Source organism: Taeniopygia guttata, chromosome 29 (assembly GCF_048771995.1).
Source record: "Taeniopygia guttata chromosome 29, bTaeGut7.mat, whole genome shotgun sequence".
In the NCBI taxonomy this organism is placed as follows: Eukaryota; Metazoa; Chordata; class Aves; order Passeriformes; family Estrildidae; genus Taeniopygia; species Taeniopygia guttata.
The window spans coordinates 4,167,657-4,185,104 of NC_133054.1; the positions used below are offsets into that span (position 1 = coordinate 4,167,657).

At 50.5% G+C, this 17,448-nt stretch overlaps 1 protein-coding gene across 2 annotated transcripts in view; it reads left to right on the forward strand.

Annotated features, from left to right (window-relative positions):
- The window catches only part of ANKRD52 (ankyrin repeat domain 52), a 44,791-nt gene that overhangs the window by 14,892 nt on the left and 12,451 nt on the right, over positions 1–17,448 (forward strand). For both annotated transcript variants that reach the window (XM_072919713.1, XM_072919714.1), the window contains exons 11-25: positions 696–778; positions 1,813–1,930; positions 2,873–2,941; positions 3,901–4,041; positions 4,891–4,959; positions 5,850–5,961; positions 7,160–7,231; positions 9,922–10,050; positions 11,314–11,386; positions 12,251–12,338; positions 13,321–13,438; positions 14,338–14,557; positions 15,424–15,511; positions 16,367–16,450; positions 17,254–17,399. In XM_072919713.1, coding sequence (XP_072775814.1) covers positions 696–778; positions 1,813–1,930; positions 2,873–2,941; positions 3,901–4,041; positions 4,891–4,959; positions 5,850–5,961; positions 7,160–7,231; positions 9,922–10,050; positions 11,314–11,386; positions 12,251–12,338; positions 13,321–13,438; positions 14,338–14,557; positions 15,424–15,511; positions 16,367–16,450; positions 17,254–17,399 — 1,610 coding nt within the window. The remainder of the gene's footprint in view (positions 1–695; positions 779–1,812; positions 1,931–2,872; positions 2,942–3,900; positions 4,042–4,890; positions 4,960–5,849; positions 5,962–7,159; positions 7,232–9,921; positions 10,051–11,313; positions 11,387–12,250; positions 12,339–13,320; positions 13,439–14,337; positions 14,558–15,423; positions 15,512–16,366; positions 16,451–17,253; positions 17,400–17,448) is intronic.

Sequence of the window (17,448 nt, forward strand, 5' to 3'; positions counted from 1 at the left end):
TGAGAGCGTCCTGGAAGGGTTTCCAGAATGTTCTGGGCTCCTGCTGGGTCCTGGAAAGGTTCTGGGTTGTTCTGGGTCCTGGAAGGGATCCAGTTTCCCAATTTCCAATCTGAACCTCCTCTGGTGCAATTCAGGGCTGTTCCCTTTTGTCCTGGTGTTCCCTGGGCACCCCAAACCTCCCTGGGCACCTCCAGAGCCTGAGCAGCTTTTCCAGGAGGAAATTCCTCCTGATGTTCACCCTGAACTTCTCCTGGAGGAATTTGGGGCTGTTTCTTTTCCTCCTGCTGTTCCTGGGAGCAGATCCCAACCCCGCTGTCCCATCAGGGAGTTGTGGGGTGGAAATTCCCCCCTGAGCCTCCTTCCCTCCAGGCTGAGCCCCTTTCCCGGCTCCCTCAGGGCCTCTCCAGACCCTTCCCCATCTCCTCCAGCCCCTCGGTGTCTCCTTGGCCAGGCTCTCACCAGGGCAAAAGGACAAAAAATCTGATCCCAAGAACCCCAAAAAATTCCCAACCCTTTGCCTGAGGGTCAATTCCTGGCTGGGAGCAGCTCTGGGAGGTTCCTTCATCCCCAAATCCTTCATCCCCAAATCCTTCATCCCCAAATTCCTCATCCCCAAATTCCTCATCCCCAAATTCTTCATCCCCAAATTCCTCATCCCAAAATTCCTCATCCCAAATGTCTCCCTGCTCCTCCAGGCGCGGGATCCACGACATGTTCCCCCTGCACTTGGCTGTGCTCTTCGGATTCTCCGACTGCTGCCGCAAGCTGCTGTCCTCAGGTCGGTGCTGCTTTTTTTGGGCTGAAATCAGGCAAAAATATTGAATTTTTGGGTTGAAATCGGGCAAAAATACTGATTTTTCAGTTGAAATTGGGCAAAAATATTGATTTTTTTGGTTGAAATGAGGCAAAAATATTGAATTTTTGGGTTGAAATCGGGCAAAAATACTGCTTTTTAAAATTGAATATAAGGTATGTAAACAGTAATATAAATATAAATATATAATAGCATAACTATAATTATATAAATATAAGGTATTTAAAGAATAATATACATATATTACTATAACTATAAATATAATACTCTTATAAATATATGGTATATAAGGAAATAATATCATATCATATCATATCATACAATGTAGTACAATATAATATAATATAATATAATATAATATAATATAATATAATATAATATAATATAATATAATATAATATAATATAATATAATATAATATAATATAATATAATATAATATAATATAATATAATATAATATATAATATAATATAATATAATATAATATAATATAATATAATATAATATAATATAATGTAATATAATGTAATGTAATATAATATAATGTAATATAATATAATATAATGTAATAATATGATATAATAATGTAACAAGATGATATAATAATATATAACAGTATATAATAGTATATCATATCATATTATATATTATATTATAACATATAAACTATATAAATAGTTGGTATATAAATAAATAAAAGTGTGTAAATAATCATACAATATAAATTATATAATAATATAAATACAATAACCATGTGGATATCAGCAGTGTAAACAGAATCTGAGCTGCTTTACCCAAAACCCGGCCGTGTCCCCAGTGTCCCTTGTCCCCAGTGTCACTTAACCCCAGTGTCCCTTGTCCCCAGTGTCCCTTGTCCCCAGTGTCACTTGTCCCTGCTGTCCCTTGTCCCTGGCCATGTCCCTGCTGTCCCTTGTCCCTGCGGTGTCCCCAATGTCACTTGTCCCTGCGGTGTCCCCAATGTCACTTGTCCCCCCAGGGCAGCTGTACAGCATCGTGTCCTCGCTGAGCAACGAGCACGTGCTGAGCGCCGGCTTCGACATCAACACCCCCGACAGCCTGGGCAGGACCTGTCTGCACGCAGCTGCCTCCGGAGGGTGGGACACGGGGACATGGGGACACCTGGGGACATGGGGACACCTGGGGACATGGGGACATGGGGACATGGGGACACCTGGGGACATGGGGACAGCCTGGGGACATGGGGACAGCCTGGGCAGGACCTGTCTGCACGCGGCTGCCTCCGGAGGGTGGGACATGGGGACACCTGGGGACACGGGGACATGGGGACAGCCTGGGCAGGACCTGTCTGCACGCGGCTGCCTCTGGAGGGTGGGACATGGGGACACTGGGGACATGGGGACATGGGGACATGGGGACACCTGGGGACATGGGGACAGGCTGGGCAGGACCTGTCTGCACGCGGCTGCCTCCGGAGGGTGGGACATGGGGACACTGGGGACACCTGGGGGGGCATGGGGACGTGGGGACATGGGAATATGGAGACATTCTAGGGACACTCTGGGGACATGGGGACACTCTGGGTGGCATGGGGACACTCTGGGGACACGTGGGACATAGGGACACTCTTGAGGACATGGGGACACTGGGGACATGGGGACACACTGGTGACACGCTGGTAACACTCTGGGGACATGGGGACACTCTGGGGACATGGGGACACACTGGTGACATGCTGGTAACACTCTGGGGACATTGGGACACTCTGGGTGGCATGGGGACACTCTGGGTGGCATGGGGACACACTGGTGACATGCTGGTAACACTCTGGGGACATTGGGACACTCTGGGTGGCATGGGGACACTCTGGGGACATGGGGACACACTGGTGACACACTGGTAACACTCTGGGGACATGGGGACACTCTGGGTGGCATGGGGACACTCTGGGGACACTCTGGGTGGTGTGGGGATACTCTGGGTGACACGGGGACACACTGGTGACACCCTGGTGACACCTTGGTGACACCGGTGACACTCTGGTGACACCGGTGACATTCTGGCTGTCCCCGGTGCAGGAACGTCGAGTGTCTGAACCTGCTGCTGAGCAGCGGCGCCGACCTCAGGAGGAAGGACAAGTTCGGGAGGTGAGCGCTGGTGGCAGGGCCACCGTGGGGACAGCCTGGTGTCCCCAACCCTGGCCACCGTGGGGGGACAGCCTGGGGACAGCCTTGGGCCACCACAGGGGGACAGCCAGGTGTCCCCAACCCTGGCCACCGCGGGGACAGCCCCGTGTCCCCAGCCAGAGCCACCGCGGGGACAGCCAGGTGTCCCCAACCCTGGCCACCGCGGGGACAGCCCGGTGTCCCCAACCCCGGGCCACCGACGGCCTCACGGGTCCTGCCAGGGTTCCCAAAGGGTCCTGGAAGGGTCCTGGAAGGGTTCTCGGGGTGTCCTGGGTTCCTGCAGGTCCTGCAAGGTTCCCAGGGTGTCATGGGAAGGTCCTGGAAGGGTTCCCAGGGTGTCCAGGGCTCCTGCTGAGTCCTGGAAGGGTTCTTGGGGTGTGTTGGGCTCCTGGAAGGGTTTCCAGAATGTTCCAAATTCCTGATGGGTCCTAGAAGGTTCCTGAGGTGTGCTGGGAGGCTCCTGGAAAGGTTTCCAGGATGTTTTAAGCTCCTGCTGGGTCCTGGAAGGGTTTCCAGGGTGTTCTGGTTCATGGAAAGATTTCCAGAACGTTCTAAGCTCCTGCAGGTCCCGGAAGTTTCCTTGGGTGTGTGCTGGGCTCCTGCAGGTCCCGGAAGTTTCCTTGGGTGTGTGCTGGGCTCCTGCAGGTCCTGGAAGTTTCCTAGGGTGTGCTACAGGTCCTGGAAGGGTTCTGGGTGTGTGCTGGGCTCTTGCAGGTCCTGGAAGTTTCCTAGGGTGTGTCCTGGGCTCTCCTGCAGGTCCTGGAAGGGTTCTGGGTGTGTGCTGGGCTCCTGCAGGTCCTGGAAGGTTCCTAGGGTGTGCTGCAGGTCCTGGAAGGGTTCTGGGTGCACACTGAGCTCCTGCAGGTCCTGGAAGGTGCCCAGGGCCGCGCTGACGCCATGTCCCCTCCCCGTGTCCCCAGGACCCCCCTGCACTACGCGGCGGCCAACGGCAGCTACCAGTGCGCGGTGACGCTGGTGACGGCCGGCGCCGCCGTCAACGAGCCCGACGGCAAAGGCTGCAGCGCCCTGCACTACGCGGCCGCCTCCGACACCTACCGCAGGTCAGCGCGGCACCGCGGGCACCGCGGGCACCGGCACCGGGGGTGGCACCGGGGGTGGCACCGGGGGTGGCACCATGGGCACTGTCACCCACCCATTATGGCACTGGGAGTAGCACCGGGTGGTGTCACCCGCCCGTGGTGGCACTGGTGGCACCAGGGGTGGCATGATGGGCAGTGGCACCCACCCATGGTGGCACCGGGGATGGCACTGGGAGTAGCACCGGGTGGTGTCGCCCGCCCATGGTGGCACTGGTGGCACCGGGGGTGGCAGCATGGGCAGTGTCACCCGCCCGTGGTGGCACCGGGAGTGGCACTGGAGTAGCACCGGGCGGTGTCGCCTGCCCGTGGTGGCACTGGTGGCACCGGGGGTGGCAGCATGGGCAGTGTCACTGGCCCGTGGTGGCACTGGTGGCACCGGGGGTGGCAACATGGGCAGTGTCACTGGCTCATGGTGGCACTGGGAGTAGCACTGGGCGGTGTCACTGGCCCGTGGTGGCACTGGTGGCCCCAGGGGTGGCGTCATGGGCAGTGTCACTGGCCTGTGGTGGCCCCAGGGGTGGCAGCATGGGCAGTGTCACTGGCTCATGGTGGCACTGGGAGTAGCACTGGGCGGTGTCACTGGCCCGTGGTGGCACTGGTGGCACCGGGGGTGTCACCATGGGCACTGTCACCCACCCATGGTGGCACCGGGAGTGGCACTGGGAGTAGCACCGGGCAGTGTCGCCCGCCCGTGATGGTACTGGTGGCACCGGGGGTGGCAGCATGGCCAGTGTCACTGGCCCGTGGTGGCACTGGTGGCACCGGGGGTGTCACCATGGGCACTGTCACCCACCCCTGGTGGCTTTGCAGGGCTGAGGTTCCCTGCGGGGGCAGTGAGGAGGAGCCCCTGAAGGAGTCCAGGCTGAAGGAGGCGTTCTTGTGAGTGCTGGGAGGGACTGGGAATGGACTGGGAGGGACTGGGAGGGACTGGGAGGGACTGGGATGGACTGGGAATGGACTGGGATGGACTGGGACTGACTGGGAGGGACTGGGATGGACTGGGAATGGACTGGGACTGACTGGGAGGGACTGGGATGGACTGGGAATGGACTGGGATGGACTGGGACTGACTGGGAGGGACTGGGATGGACTGGGAATGGACTGGGATGGACTGGGAATGGACTGGGAGGGACTGGGAGGGACTGGGATGGACTGGGACTGACTGGTAGGGACTGGGATGGACTGGGATGGACTGGGATGGACTGGGAATGGACTGGGAGGGACTGGGAGGGACTGGGATGGACTGGGATGGATGGCAATGGATGGGGATGGACTGGAATTTACTGGGAATTAACTGGGAATTCCATCAGAATGGACTGGGAATGGATGGGGATGGACTGGAATTAACTGGGAATTCCATCGGAATGGACTGGGAATGGATGGGAATGGACTGGAATTAACTGGGAATTCCATCGGAATGGATTGGGAATGGATGGGAACAGACTGTGAATTTACTGGGAATGGACTGGAAATTTGATGGTAATTTAATGGGAATTCACTACATTTTAGTGGGAATTTGCTGTGAGTTTTCTGGGAATATTACTGGGAATCGGATAGCAATTTTGCTGGAATTTTACTGGTAATTTCCTGGAATTTTCCTGGGAATTTCCTGGAAATCTGCTGGGAATTCCTCCCTGCAGATCCTCAGGGAGAGGAGCCAGGTGCTGTCACTGCGGGCCAAACCCGCTGTGGGATTTTGGGGCTTTCCCTGTGGATTTTCCAACTTTTTCCTTCCCTTTTTTTCTTTTTGGCCTCTTTGCCACCTGCAGCTGTTTGGAATTCCTGCTGGATAACGGTGCCGACCCCTCCCTGCGGGACAAGCAGGGCTACACCGCCGTCCACTACGCGGCCGCCTACGGCAACCGCCAGAACCTCGAGCTGGTGAGGGAAACGGCCCTGGGAAAGGGGGAAATTATCCGGGAAATGAGGGGAAATTATCCGGGAAATGAGGGGAAAGCATCCAGGAAAACTGGGGAAATCACCCAGGAAATGAGGGGAAATCATCTAGGAAATGAAGGAAAATAATGCAGGAAATGAGGGGAAATCATCCAGGAAATGAAGGAAAATAATGCAGGAAATGAGGGGAAATCATCCAGGAAATGAAGGAAAATAAGGCAGGAAATGAGGGGAAATCATCCAGGAAAAGGGGGAAAATAATCTGGGGAATGAGGGGAAGCCATGCAGGAAATGGGGGGAAATCATGCAGGAAATGAGGGGAAATCATCCGGGAAATGAGGGGAAATCATCTGGGAAATGAGGGGAAATCACCTGGGAAATGAGGGGAAATTATCAGGGAAATGAGGGAAAAAATAATCTGGGAAATGGGGAAATCATCCAGGAAATGAGGGGAAATCATCCAGGAAAAAAGTGGGAAAATCCCCCAGGAAAAGAGAAAAAATCTCCCAGGAAAAAAAGAGAAAATACCTCAGGAAAAAAAAGAGGGGAAATCCCCAGAAAAAAAGAGGGAAATTCTGAGCAGGAGAGAAAATGTGACCTGAGAAAAAAGCTGGGAATACGAGGCAGGAAAAATGGGATTTTTGGGATAGGTCAGGGACTTTCCATCCCCAGTTTTGGGGGTTTTTTTGGGTTTTTGGGGATTTGGGGATGTTTTGTTATTTTGGGGGATTTTGGGGTTTTGGGAGTTTTTGGGGGTTTTTGGGAGATTTTGTGGTTTTGCGGGGTTTTGGGGTTTTTACAGTTTTTGGGGGTTTTGGGAGGTTTTGGGTTTTTGGGATTTTGGGGAGGTTTCGGGGTTTTTTGGGGTTTTTGAAATTCTTGGGAGTTTTGGGGGTTTATGAGTTTTTGGGGTTTTGAGGAGTTTTTGGGAGGTTTTGGAGGTTTTGGGGGTTTTGGGAGACTTTGGGGTTTTTGGAAGGCTTTGGGGTTTTTAGGTTTTGGTGTTTGTGGGTTTGGGTTTTTGGGAGGTTTTGGGGTGGGAAGTTTTGCCCTTGTGCAGCCTCGGGATCCGTTCAGGATTTGGGGTTTCTGGGGGTTTTGGGAATGTTTGGGGGTTTTGGGGTGGATTTTTGCCCCTCTGCAGCCCCGGGATCCGTTCAGGATTTGGGGTTTTTCCCTGCAGCTCCTGGAAATGTCCTTTAACTGCCTGGAGGACGTGGAAAGCTCCGTTCCAGTCAGCCCCTTGCACTTAGCTGTGAGCGCCCGCGGGTCCTGGCAGGGTGCGGGGAGGGTCCTGGGTCCTGGAAGGTTTCCTGAGGGTCCTGGCAGGGTGCTGGGAGGGTCCTGGGTCCTGGAAGGGTTCCTGAGGGGTCCTGGAAGGGTCCTGGAAGGGTTCTGGGGGTGGTCTTGGTCCTGGAAGGGTACCGGGAAGGGTTCTTGGGGTGCTCTGGGTCCTGGAAGGGTTCTAGAGGAGACATTTCTGGTGGGGACATTTCTGGGTGCTTAGGGGGTACTTTGGGAGACACTTCGGGTACCTGAGGGACACTTTGGCTGCCTGAGGGACACTTTGGGTGCCTGAGGGACACTTTGAGTACCTGAGGGACATTTTGGGTGCCTGAGGGACATTTTGGGTGCCTGAGGGACACTCTGCTTGCCTGGGTGCCAGTGTGGTTACCTGAGGGACACTTTGAGTACCTGAGGGACACTTTGGGTGCCTGAGGGACACTTTGGGTGTCTGGGTGACACTTTGGGTGCCTGAGGGCCACCTTGGGTGCCACCGGCCGTGTCCCACCGCCATGCCCTGTTTCCCCAGGCCTACAACGGTTTTGGGTGCCTGAGGGACACTTTGGGTACCTGGGTGACATTTCTGGTTACCTGAGGGACACTGTGGGTATCTGAGGGACACTTTGGCTGCCTGAGGGACACTTTGGTTACCTGAGGGATACTTTGGGTACCTGAGGGACACTTTGGGTGCCTGAGGGACACTGTGGGTACCTGAGGGACACTTTGGGTGCCTGAGGGACACTTTGGGTACCTGAGGGACACTTTGGGTACCTGAGGGACACTTTGGGTGCCTGAGGGACACTTTGGCTGCCTGAGGGACACTTTGGCTGCCTGAGGGACACTTTGGCTGCCTGAGGGACACTGTGGGTACCTGAGGGACACTTTGGGTACCTGAGGGACACTGTGAGTGCCTGAGGGACACTTTGGCTGCCTGAGGGACACTTTGGGTACCTGAGGGACACTTTGGCTGCCTGAGGGACACTGTGGGTGCCTGAGGGACACTGTGGGTGCCTGAGGGACACTTTGGCTCCCTGAGGGACACTTTGGCTCCCTGAGGGACACTTTGGGTACCTGAGGGACACTTTGGGTGCCTGAGGGACACTTTGAGTACCTGAGGGACACTTTGGGTGCCTGAGGGACACTTTGGGTGCCTGGGTGACACTTTGGGTGTCTGGGTGACACTTTGGCTGCCCAAGGGCCACCTCGGGTGCCGCCGGCCGTGTCCCACCGCTGTGCCCCGTGTCCCCAGGCCTACAATGGTTTTGGGTACCTGAGGGACACTTTGGGTGCCTGAGGGACACTTTGGGTACCTGAGGGACATTTTGGCTGCCTGAGGGACACTTTGGCTGCCTGAGGGACACTTTGAGTACCTGAGGGACACTGTGGGTACCTGAGGGACACTGTGGGTGCCTGAGGGACACTTTGGGTGCCTGAGGGACACTTTGGCTGCCTGAGGGACACTGTGGGGGTGACACTTTGAGTACCTGAGGGACACTTTGAGTACCTGAAGGACCCTTTGGGTGCCTGAGGGACACTGTGGGTACCTGAGGGACACTTTGGGTGCCTGAGGGACACTGTGGGTGCCTGGGTGACACTTTGGGTTCCTGAGGGACACTTTGGGTGCCTGAGGGACACTTTGGTTACCTGAGGGACACTGTGGGTACCTGAGGGACACTGTGGGTTCCTGAGGGACACTTTGGCTGCCTGAGGGCCACCTCGGGTGCCACTGGCCGTGTCCCACTGCCGTGCCCCGTGTCCCCAGGCCTACAACGGTTTTGGGTGCCTGACGGATACTTTGGGTACCTGGGTGACATTTCTGGTTACCTGAGGGACACTTTGGCTCCCTGAGGGACACTTTGGCTCCCTGAGGGACACTTTGGGTGCCTGAGGGACACTTTGGGTGCCTGAGGGACACTTTGGGTGCCTGGGTGACACTTTGGGTGCCTGAGGGACACTTTGGCTGCCTGAGGGACACTTTGAGTACCTGAGGGACACTTTGAGTACCTGAGGGACACTTTGGCTCCCTGAGGGACACTTTGGGTGTCTGGGTGACACTTTGGGTGCCTGAGGGCCACTTTGGGTGCCTGAGGGACACTTTGGTTACCTGAGGGACACTGTGGGTGCCTGAGGGACACTGTGGGTGCCTGAGGGACACTTTGCGTACCTGAGGGACACTTTGGGTGTCTGGGTGACACTTTGGCTGCCCAAGGGCCACCTCGGGTGCCACCGGCCGTGTCCCACCGCCATGCCCCATGTCCCCAGGCCTACAACGGTTTTGGGTGCCTGAGGGACACTTTGGGTACCTAAGGGACACTTTGAGTACCTGAGGGACACTTTGGGTACCTAAGGGACACTTTGAGTACCTGAGGGACACTTTGGGTACCTGAGGGACACTTTGGGTGCCTGAGGGACACTTTGGCTCCCTGAGGGACACTTTGGGTACCTGAGGGACACTTTGAGTACCTGAGGGACACTTTGGCTCCCTGAGGGACACTTTGGCTCCCTGAGGGACACTTTGGCTGCCTGAGAGACACTTTGGCTGCCTGAGGGACACTCTGGCTGCCTGAGGGACACTTTGGGTGCCTGAGGGACACTTTGGCTGCCCGAGGGCCACCTCGGGTGCCACCGGCCGTGTCCCACCGCCGTGCCCCGTGTCCCCAGGCCTACAACGGTCACTGTGAAGCCCTGAAGGCGCTGGCCGAGACGCTGGTGAACCTGGACGTGCGGGACCACAAGGGCCGCACCGCGCTCTACCTGGCCACCGAGCGCGGCGCCAGCGAGTGCGTGCAGGTGCGCGGGGGCGTTTTTGGGGCGCCCGGGGTGCTAATTAGGTGAGCGTTAATTGGGGTTTGTGAGGGAGAAATGGGAGAGGGAGAGAGGCAGCGCCGACAGGAGCAGAGGTCACGGTCGCGAGGTGAGTCGTGGGTTGGATATCAGGAAAAAATATCCAAATATATGAGCTGGATATCAGGAAAAAAATATCCAAAATATAGGTTGGACATCAGGAAAAAATATCCAAATATCCAATATATAGTTTAGATATTAGGAAAAAATATCCAGCATGTAGGTTGGATATCAGGAAAAAATCCCCAATATATAGGTTGGATATTAGGAAAAAATATCCAACATGTAGGTTGGATATTAGGAAAAAATATCCAATATATAGGTTGGATATTAGGAAAAAAATATCCAAATATCCAACATATAGGTTGGATATTAGGAAAAAATATCCAATATATAGGTTGGATATTAGGAAAAAATCTCCAATATATAGGTTGGATATCAGGAAAAAGTATCCAATATATAGGTTGGATATCACAAAAAAATATCCAACATATAGGTTGGATATCAGGAAAAAATCTCTGAATATCCAATATATAGGTTGGATCAGAATACAGCCTGACACCCTGTATATGAGAATAAGAATAAGAATAAGAATAAGAATAAGAATAAGAATAAGAATAAGAATAAGAATAAGAATAAGAATAAGAATAAGAATAAGAATAAATTATCCAGGAAAAGAGGGGAAATCATCCAGGAAATGAGGGGACATCATCCAGGAAATGAGGGGACATCATCCAGGAAAAGGGGGAAAATCATCCAGGAAATTATGGAAAATTACACAGGAAAAGAGGGGAAATCATCCAGGAAATAAGAGGAAATTACCCAGGAAATCATCCAGGAAATGAGGGGAAATCATCCAGGATATGAGGGGTGAGGATCACAGGCTTGAAAAAAACTGTAAAATTTGGAGTGGTGATGATCACAGATGTGGAATAAATCGTGTATTTTCAAGAGGTGAGGATCACAGGCTTGGAAAAATTTGCAAAATTTTGAAGGGTGAGTATCACAGGCTCAGAAAAATCTGTAAAATTTCGAGGGATGAGGATTACAGGCTCGGAATAAATTGCGCATTTTTGAGGGGTGAGGATCACAGGCTTGGAAAAAAATTGTGCATTTTCAAGGGGTGAGAATCACAGGCTTGGGAAAAACTGAACAATTTTGAGGGGTGAGCCAAAGCGAAGCATTTAATGAAAATGTTCCACCACGCAGGTGCTCACCAGCCACGGCGCCTCCGCCCTGGTCAAGGAGAGGAAGAGGAAGTGGACGCCTCTCCACGCTGCAGGTGGCACAGGGGATGGGACAGGGCCCTGCAGAACCCAAAACTCCAGGGGATGAGTCTCTTCTGGAGGAGTTGGGGCTTTCTGGCTTGTCATGCCTTTTTTCTTCTCCCTCTCCCTCCCTCCCCCTTTTTGCTCATCTCTATTTTCTTTGTCCCTTTGCCTTATCCCTCTTTTCTTCATGCCCGTTTTCCTCATCTCTCTTTTCTCATCCACATTTTTCTCATTTCCCTTTTCCTCCTGTTTTTTCCTCATCCCTCTTTACCTTGTTTCTCTTTATCTCATCTCTTTTCCTCCTCCCATTTTTCCTCCTCCCATTTTCCTCCTCCCTTTTTCCTCATCCCTCTTTACCTTGTTTCTCTTTATCTCATCTCTTTTCTTCATCCCTTTTTTCCTCCTCCCTCTTTTCCTCCTCCCTCTTTTCCTCCTCCCATTTTTCCTTCTCCCATTTTTCCTCCTCCCATTTTCCTCCTCCCTTTTTCCTCATCCCTCTTTACCTTGTTTCTCTTTATCTCTTTTCCTCATCCATTTTTTCCTCCTCCCTCTTTTCCTCATCACTTTTCCTCCTCCCATTTTCCTCATCCCTTTTTCCTCATCCCTCTTTACCTTGTTTCTCTTTATCTCTTTTCCTCCTCCCATTTTTCCTCCTCCCTCTTTTCTTCATTCCTTTTCCTCGTCCCTCTTTTCCTCCTCCCATTTTTCCTCCTCCCATTTTTCCTCCCATTTTCCTCCTCCCATTTTCCTCCTCCCATTTTTCCTCCTCCCATTTTTCCTCCGCCCATTTTTCCTCCCATTTTCCTCCTCCCATTTTCCTCCTCCCATTTTCCTGCTCCCGTTTTTCCTGCTCCCCTTGCCCGTTCTGTGCCCAGCTGCCAACGGGAACACGGATTCCCTGCACCTCCTGATCGACAGCGGGGAGCGGGCGGACATCACCGACGTCATGGACATCCACGGCCAGTGAGTGCCCGGCTTTGGGCCACCAAAGCCACCCTGGCACCTGGAAGGGGGAGGGAAATCTGCTGCAAGGTCCCAGCTTGAGATCAGGACCAGGAGTGATCCCTCACTGAACTCCAGCGCAGGCAGAACAGGCTGGAATTTGGGATATTCCTTGAGTTAATTGGGTTAATTAGTGCTAAAATCATGGTGGGATATCTTCTAAAGGAGCTTCTCCTGACCCTTCCCAGCTCGGCTCCTTCCCGAGGGTGCAGGGACGTGGGAATGGTGCTCAGTTCATCCCCCATCCTCTGCACAGGAACCTTCCATGTTTTCTGCTTAGATATCTTATCCCAGAGGTGTCCCCACCACTCCTAAGGGTCCTTCACCACCATTCCCAATTGTCCCTGACCCTCATTCCTGATTGTCCCTGACCCCCATTCCTCTGTCCCTCGCCATTCCCAATTGTCCCTCACCACCATCTTAAGTGTCCTTCACCACCATTTCCAGTTGTCCCTCACCACCATCCCTGATTGTCCCTCACCATTCCCAATTGTCCCTCACCACCATTCCTGTGTCCCTCTCCACCATTCCCAACTGTCCTTCACCACCATTCCTGTGTCACTCTCCACCATTCCTGGTTATCCCACTCCACCATTACCAATTGTCCCTCACCACCATTCCCGATTGTCCCTCACCCCCATTCCCAATTGTCCCTCACCACCATTCCCGATTATCCCTCTCCACCATTCCTAAATGTCCCTCACCCCATTCCTGTGTCCCTCACCATTCCTGATTGTCCCCTCACCCCCATTCCCGATTGTCCCTCACCCCATTCCTGTGTCCCTCATTCCCAACTGCCCCAGAAGCAGATTTGGAATTCCAACCATCTGGAATTACCTCTGCTGTCCCCACGGGGACCTTCCGGAAGCTCCCAGGCTCCGTGGGCTCCGTGTCCCCGCCGTGTCCCACGTGTCCGTGTCCCACGTGTCCGTGTCCCTGCCAGGACCCCGCTGATGCTGGCCATCATGAACGGCCACGTGGACTGCGTCCATCTCCTGCTGGACAAGGGCTCCACGGCCGACGCCGCCGACAAGAGGGGCCGGACCGCCCTGCACCGGGGGGTGAGTGGGGGTCACTCCTGCACCGGGGGGTGAGTGGGGGTCACTCCTGCACCGGGGGGTGAGTGGGGGTCACTCCTGCACCGGGGGGTGAGTGGGGGTCACTCCTGCACCGGGGGGTCAGTGGGGGTCACTCCTGCACCGGGGGGTGAGTGGGGGTCAGTCCTGCACCGGGGGGTGAGTGGGGGTCACTCCTGCACCGAGGGGTCAGTGTTGGGGTCACTCCTGCACCGGGAGGGTGAGTGAAGGTCACTCCTGCACCGGGGGGTGAGTGGGGGGTCCTGGGACCCCGCTGGGCTGGGCTGGGTCCCCTTCTGACCAGGGATATATATGTTATATATATATATACATATACTATAACTATAACTATATATATAGTATATATATATACTATAACTATAACTATATATATATATATATAGTTATAGTTATAGTAATAGTTATAGATATATAATAAAAACCATATTGATTAAAAAAATTAATTTATTAAAATAAATAAATCCCTCATATATATATATATACTATAGTATATATATACTATATATATATATACTATAGTGTATATATATATATAGTATATATATATATATATATATACTATAACTATATATATATAGTTATAGTAATATTTATAGCTATATAATAAAAACCATATTGATTAAAAAAAATTAATTAAAATAAATAAATTTCTCGTATATATATATATACTATAGTATATAGATAGTATATATATATATACACACTATATATATATAGTATATATATATATATATACTATAACTATAACTATGTATATATATATAGTTATAGTTATAGTAATAGTTATAGATAAATAATAAAAACCACATCGATTAAAAAAAACCCATTTAATGAATGAAAACAAACGAATCCCTGTTGTGCAGGCGGTGACGGGCTGCCAGGACTGCGTGGCGGCGCTGCTGGAGCACGACGCGTTCGCGCTGTGCCGGGACTGGCGGGGCCGCACGCCGCTGCACCTGGCCTCGGCCCGCGGGCACCTGCCGGCGCTGCGCTCGCTGCTGCGCGCCGCGCTCGCCACCGACCCGCTGGACGCCGGCGTGGACTACAGCGGCTTCTCGCCCATGCACTGGGCCTCCTACAGCGGTCAGCCAGGGGGTTTGGGGGGTTTTTGGGGTTTTTGGGGGGTTTTTGGGTTTTTTTGGGGTTTTTTTGGGTTTTTTGGGGGTTTTTTTGGGGGGCTTTGGTTTTTTTGTTGGGCTTTTTTATGTGGGTTTTGGGTTTTTTGTGGGTTTTTTTTTGGTGGGGTTTTGGGGTTTTTGTGAGTTTTTCTTTGTTTTTTTATTTGTGGGGGGTCTTGGGTTTTGGGGTTTTTTTTGGGTTGTTTTTTTTTTTTTTTATTTTATTTTGTTTTGGAGGGTTTTTTTGGGTTTTTTTTAAGGAGAAGGAACAGCCCCGAATTCATCCAGGAGAGGTTCAGGGTGGACATGAGGGGGAATTTTCTCCTGGAAAAGCTGCTCAGGCTTTGGAACTGCCTGGAGGGAAGGAGATTCAGAGGGGAATTTCCACCCCACAACTCCCTGATGGGACAGCAGAGCCGGGATCTGCTCCCAGGACACCAGGAGGAGAGGGAACAGCCCCAAATTCCTCCAGGAGAGGTTCAGGGTGGACATCAGGAGGAATTTCCTCCTGGAAAAGTGGTCAGGCTTTGGAAGTGCCTGGAGGGAAGGAGATTCAGGAGAGACCTTTTCATCCCAGAAATCCCTGGTGGAAGACCGGGGTCAGGATCTTTTTTGAGGAACACAAAGAGGAGAGGGAACAGCCCCAAATTCCTCCAGGAGAGGTTCAGGATGGACATCAGGAGGAATTTCCTCCTGGAAAAGCTGCTCAGGCTCTGGAGGTGCCCAGGGAAGGCACTCGGTGCTCCGGGAGGGCTTTTCCAGCCTCTGGGATTTGGGGATTTTTGGGATTTTAGGGAAAAAGTGTCTCCAGCTGCTGTTCTCTGTCCCCAGGGCACGAAGATTGTCTTGAATTGTTACTTGAACACAACCCCTTTGCGTACCTAGAAGGAAATCCCTTCACTCCATTGCACTGTGCAGTGTAAGCGACACCCCATAATAACCCTGGGTGGGCTGGAAGGGGAATTTTACCCCAAAAATAATTCCAATTATTCCACATCCAATTCCTCTAGGATGGGCTGAAAAGGGAATTTTATCCCAAAAATAATTCCAAATATTCCACATCCAATTCCTCTAGGGTGGGCTGAAAAGGGAATTTTACCCCAAAAATAATTCCAATTATTCCACATCCAATTCCTCTAGGATGGGCTGAAAGGGGAATTTTACCCCAAAAATAATTCAAATAATTCCAGATATGGGAGCCTCTGGGATGGGCTGAAAAGGGAATTTTATCCCAAAAAATAATTCAGATAATTCCAGATATGGGAGCCTCTGGGATGGGCTGGAAAGGGAATTTTATGCCAAAAATAATTCCAATAATTCTAGGCCTTGGAGCCCCTGAGATGGGCTGAAAGGGGAATTTTAATCCCAAAAATAATTCCAATTATTCCACACCTCAGAGTCCCTGGGATGGGCTGAAAGGGGAATTTTACCCCAAAAATTTTCAGGCCTTGTTCTCTGTGGGATGCACCAAAAGGGATTTTTCACCCCATAGATAATTCCAGGCTTTGGAGCCCAAAAATTGGAATTTCACCACAAATTTTTGCAGCTGAGGGGTGCAGAAAAATTTTGAATTTCACCCCAAATTTCTGCAGGCCCGGGGGGCAGAAAATAATTGGAATTTCACCCCAAATTTCTGCAGTTCTGGGTGCAGAAAATAATTGGAATTTCACCCCAAATTTCTGCAGGCCTGGTGTTCTGCTCCCAGCCCGGCGTTTGATGATTTTTCTGCTGATTTTTCTGCTGATTTTTGTGCTGATTTTCTGTTTTTTTGCAGAATTAACAACCAGGAGGGCACTGCAGAAATGCTGGTGGAAGCACTGGGTGCCAAGATTGTCAATAGCAGAGATGCCAAAGGAAGGTGAGCCCCCCTTGTTAATTGGGATTTATTAATTAAAAACTTAATGGGCAGTGCCAGAGCCCAATATTATAATTATAACATTAATTATTATAATAAAGATGTGAGTATTTAAAAAAGTGAAACAAAAATGCGAATATTAGGAAATAGAAAAGCTAAGTTTTAGCCATCACCATCCTCAGCAAGATAAATAAAATAAAATAAAATAAAATAAAATAAAATAAAATAAAATAAAATAAAATAAAATAAAATAAAATAAAATAAAATAAAATAAGATAAAATAAAATAAATAAAATAAAATGAGATAAAATAAAATAAATAAAATAAAATAAATAAAATAAATAAAATAAAATGAGATAATATAAAATAGAATAGAATGAAATAAAATGAGATCAGATAAAATAATATAGAAAGATAAAATAACATAAAATAATATAAAATAAAATTAGATAAGATAAAATAAAATGAGATAAAATAAAATAAATAAAATAAAATGAGATAAAATAAAATAACATAAAATAAGATAAAATAACATAAAATAAAATGAAATAAAATAAAATGAAATAAAATGATATAAAGTGAAATAAAATAAAATGAAATGAAATAAAATAAAATGAGATAAAATAAAATAAATAAAGTAAAATGAGATAAGATAAAATAAAATGAGATGAAATAAATAAAATAAAATGAGATACAATAAATAAAATGAAATGAAATACAATAAAATAAATGAAATGAACTGAACTGAACTGAACTGAACTGAACTGAACTGAAGTGAAGTGAGCTGCAGTATCCCTCTCCCCCAGGACCCCCCTTCACGCCGCTGCCTTTGCCGACAACGTCCGGGCGCTGCAGCTGCTGCTGCGCCACCAGGCCCAGGTGGACTCGGCCGATCGGCTCGGCAGGACCCCCCTGATGGTGGCCTCGGAGAGCGGGCACAGCGCCGCGCTGGGTACGGCATGGGGTACAGGGCACGGGGACAGCGGGCACAGCGCCGCGCT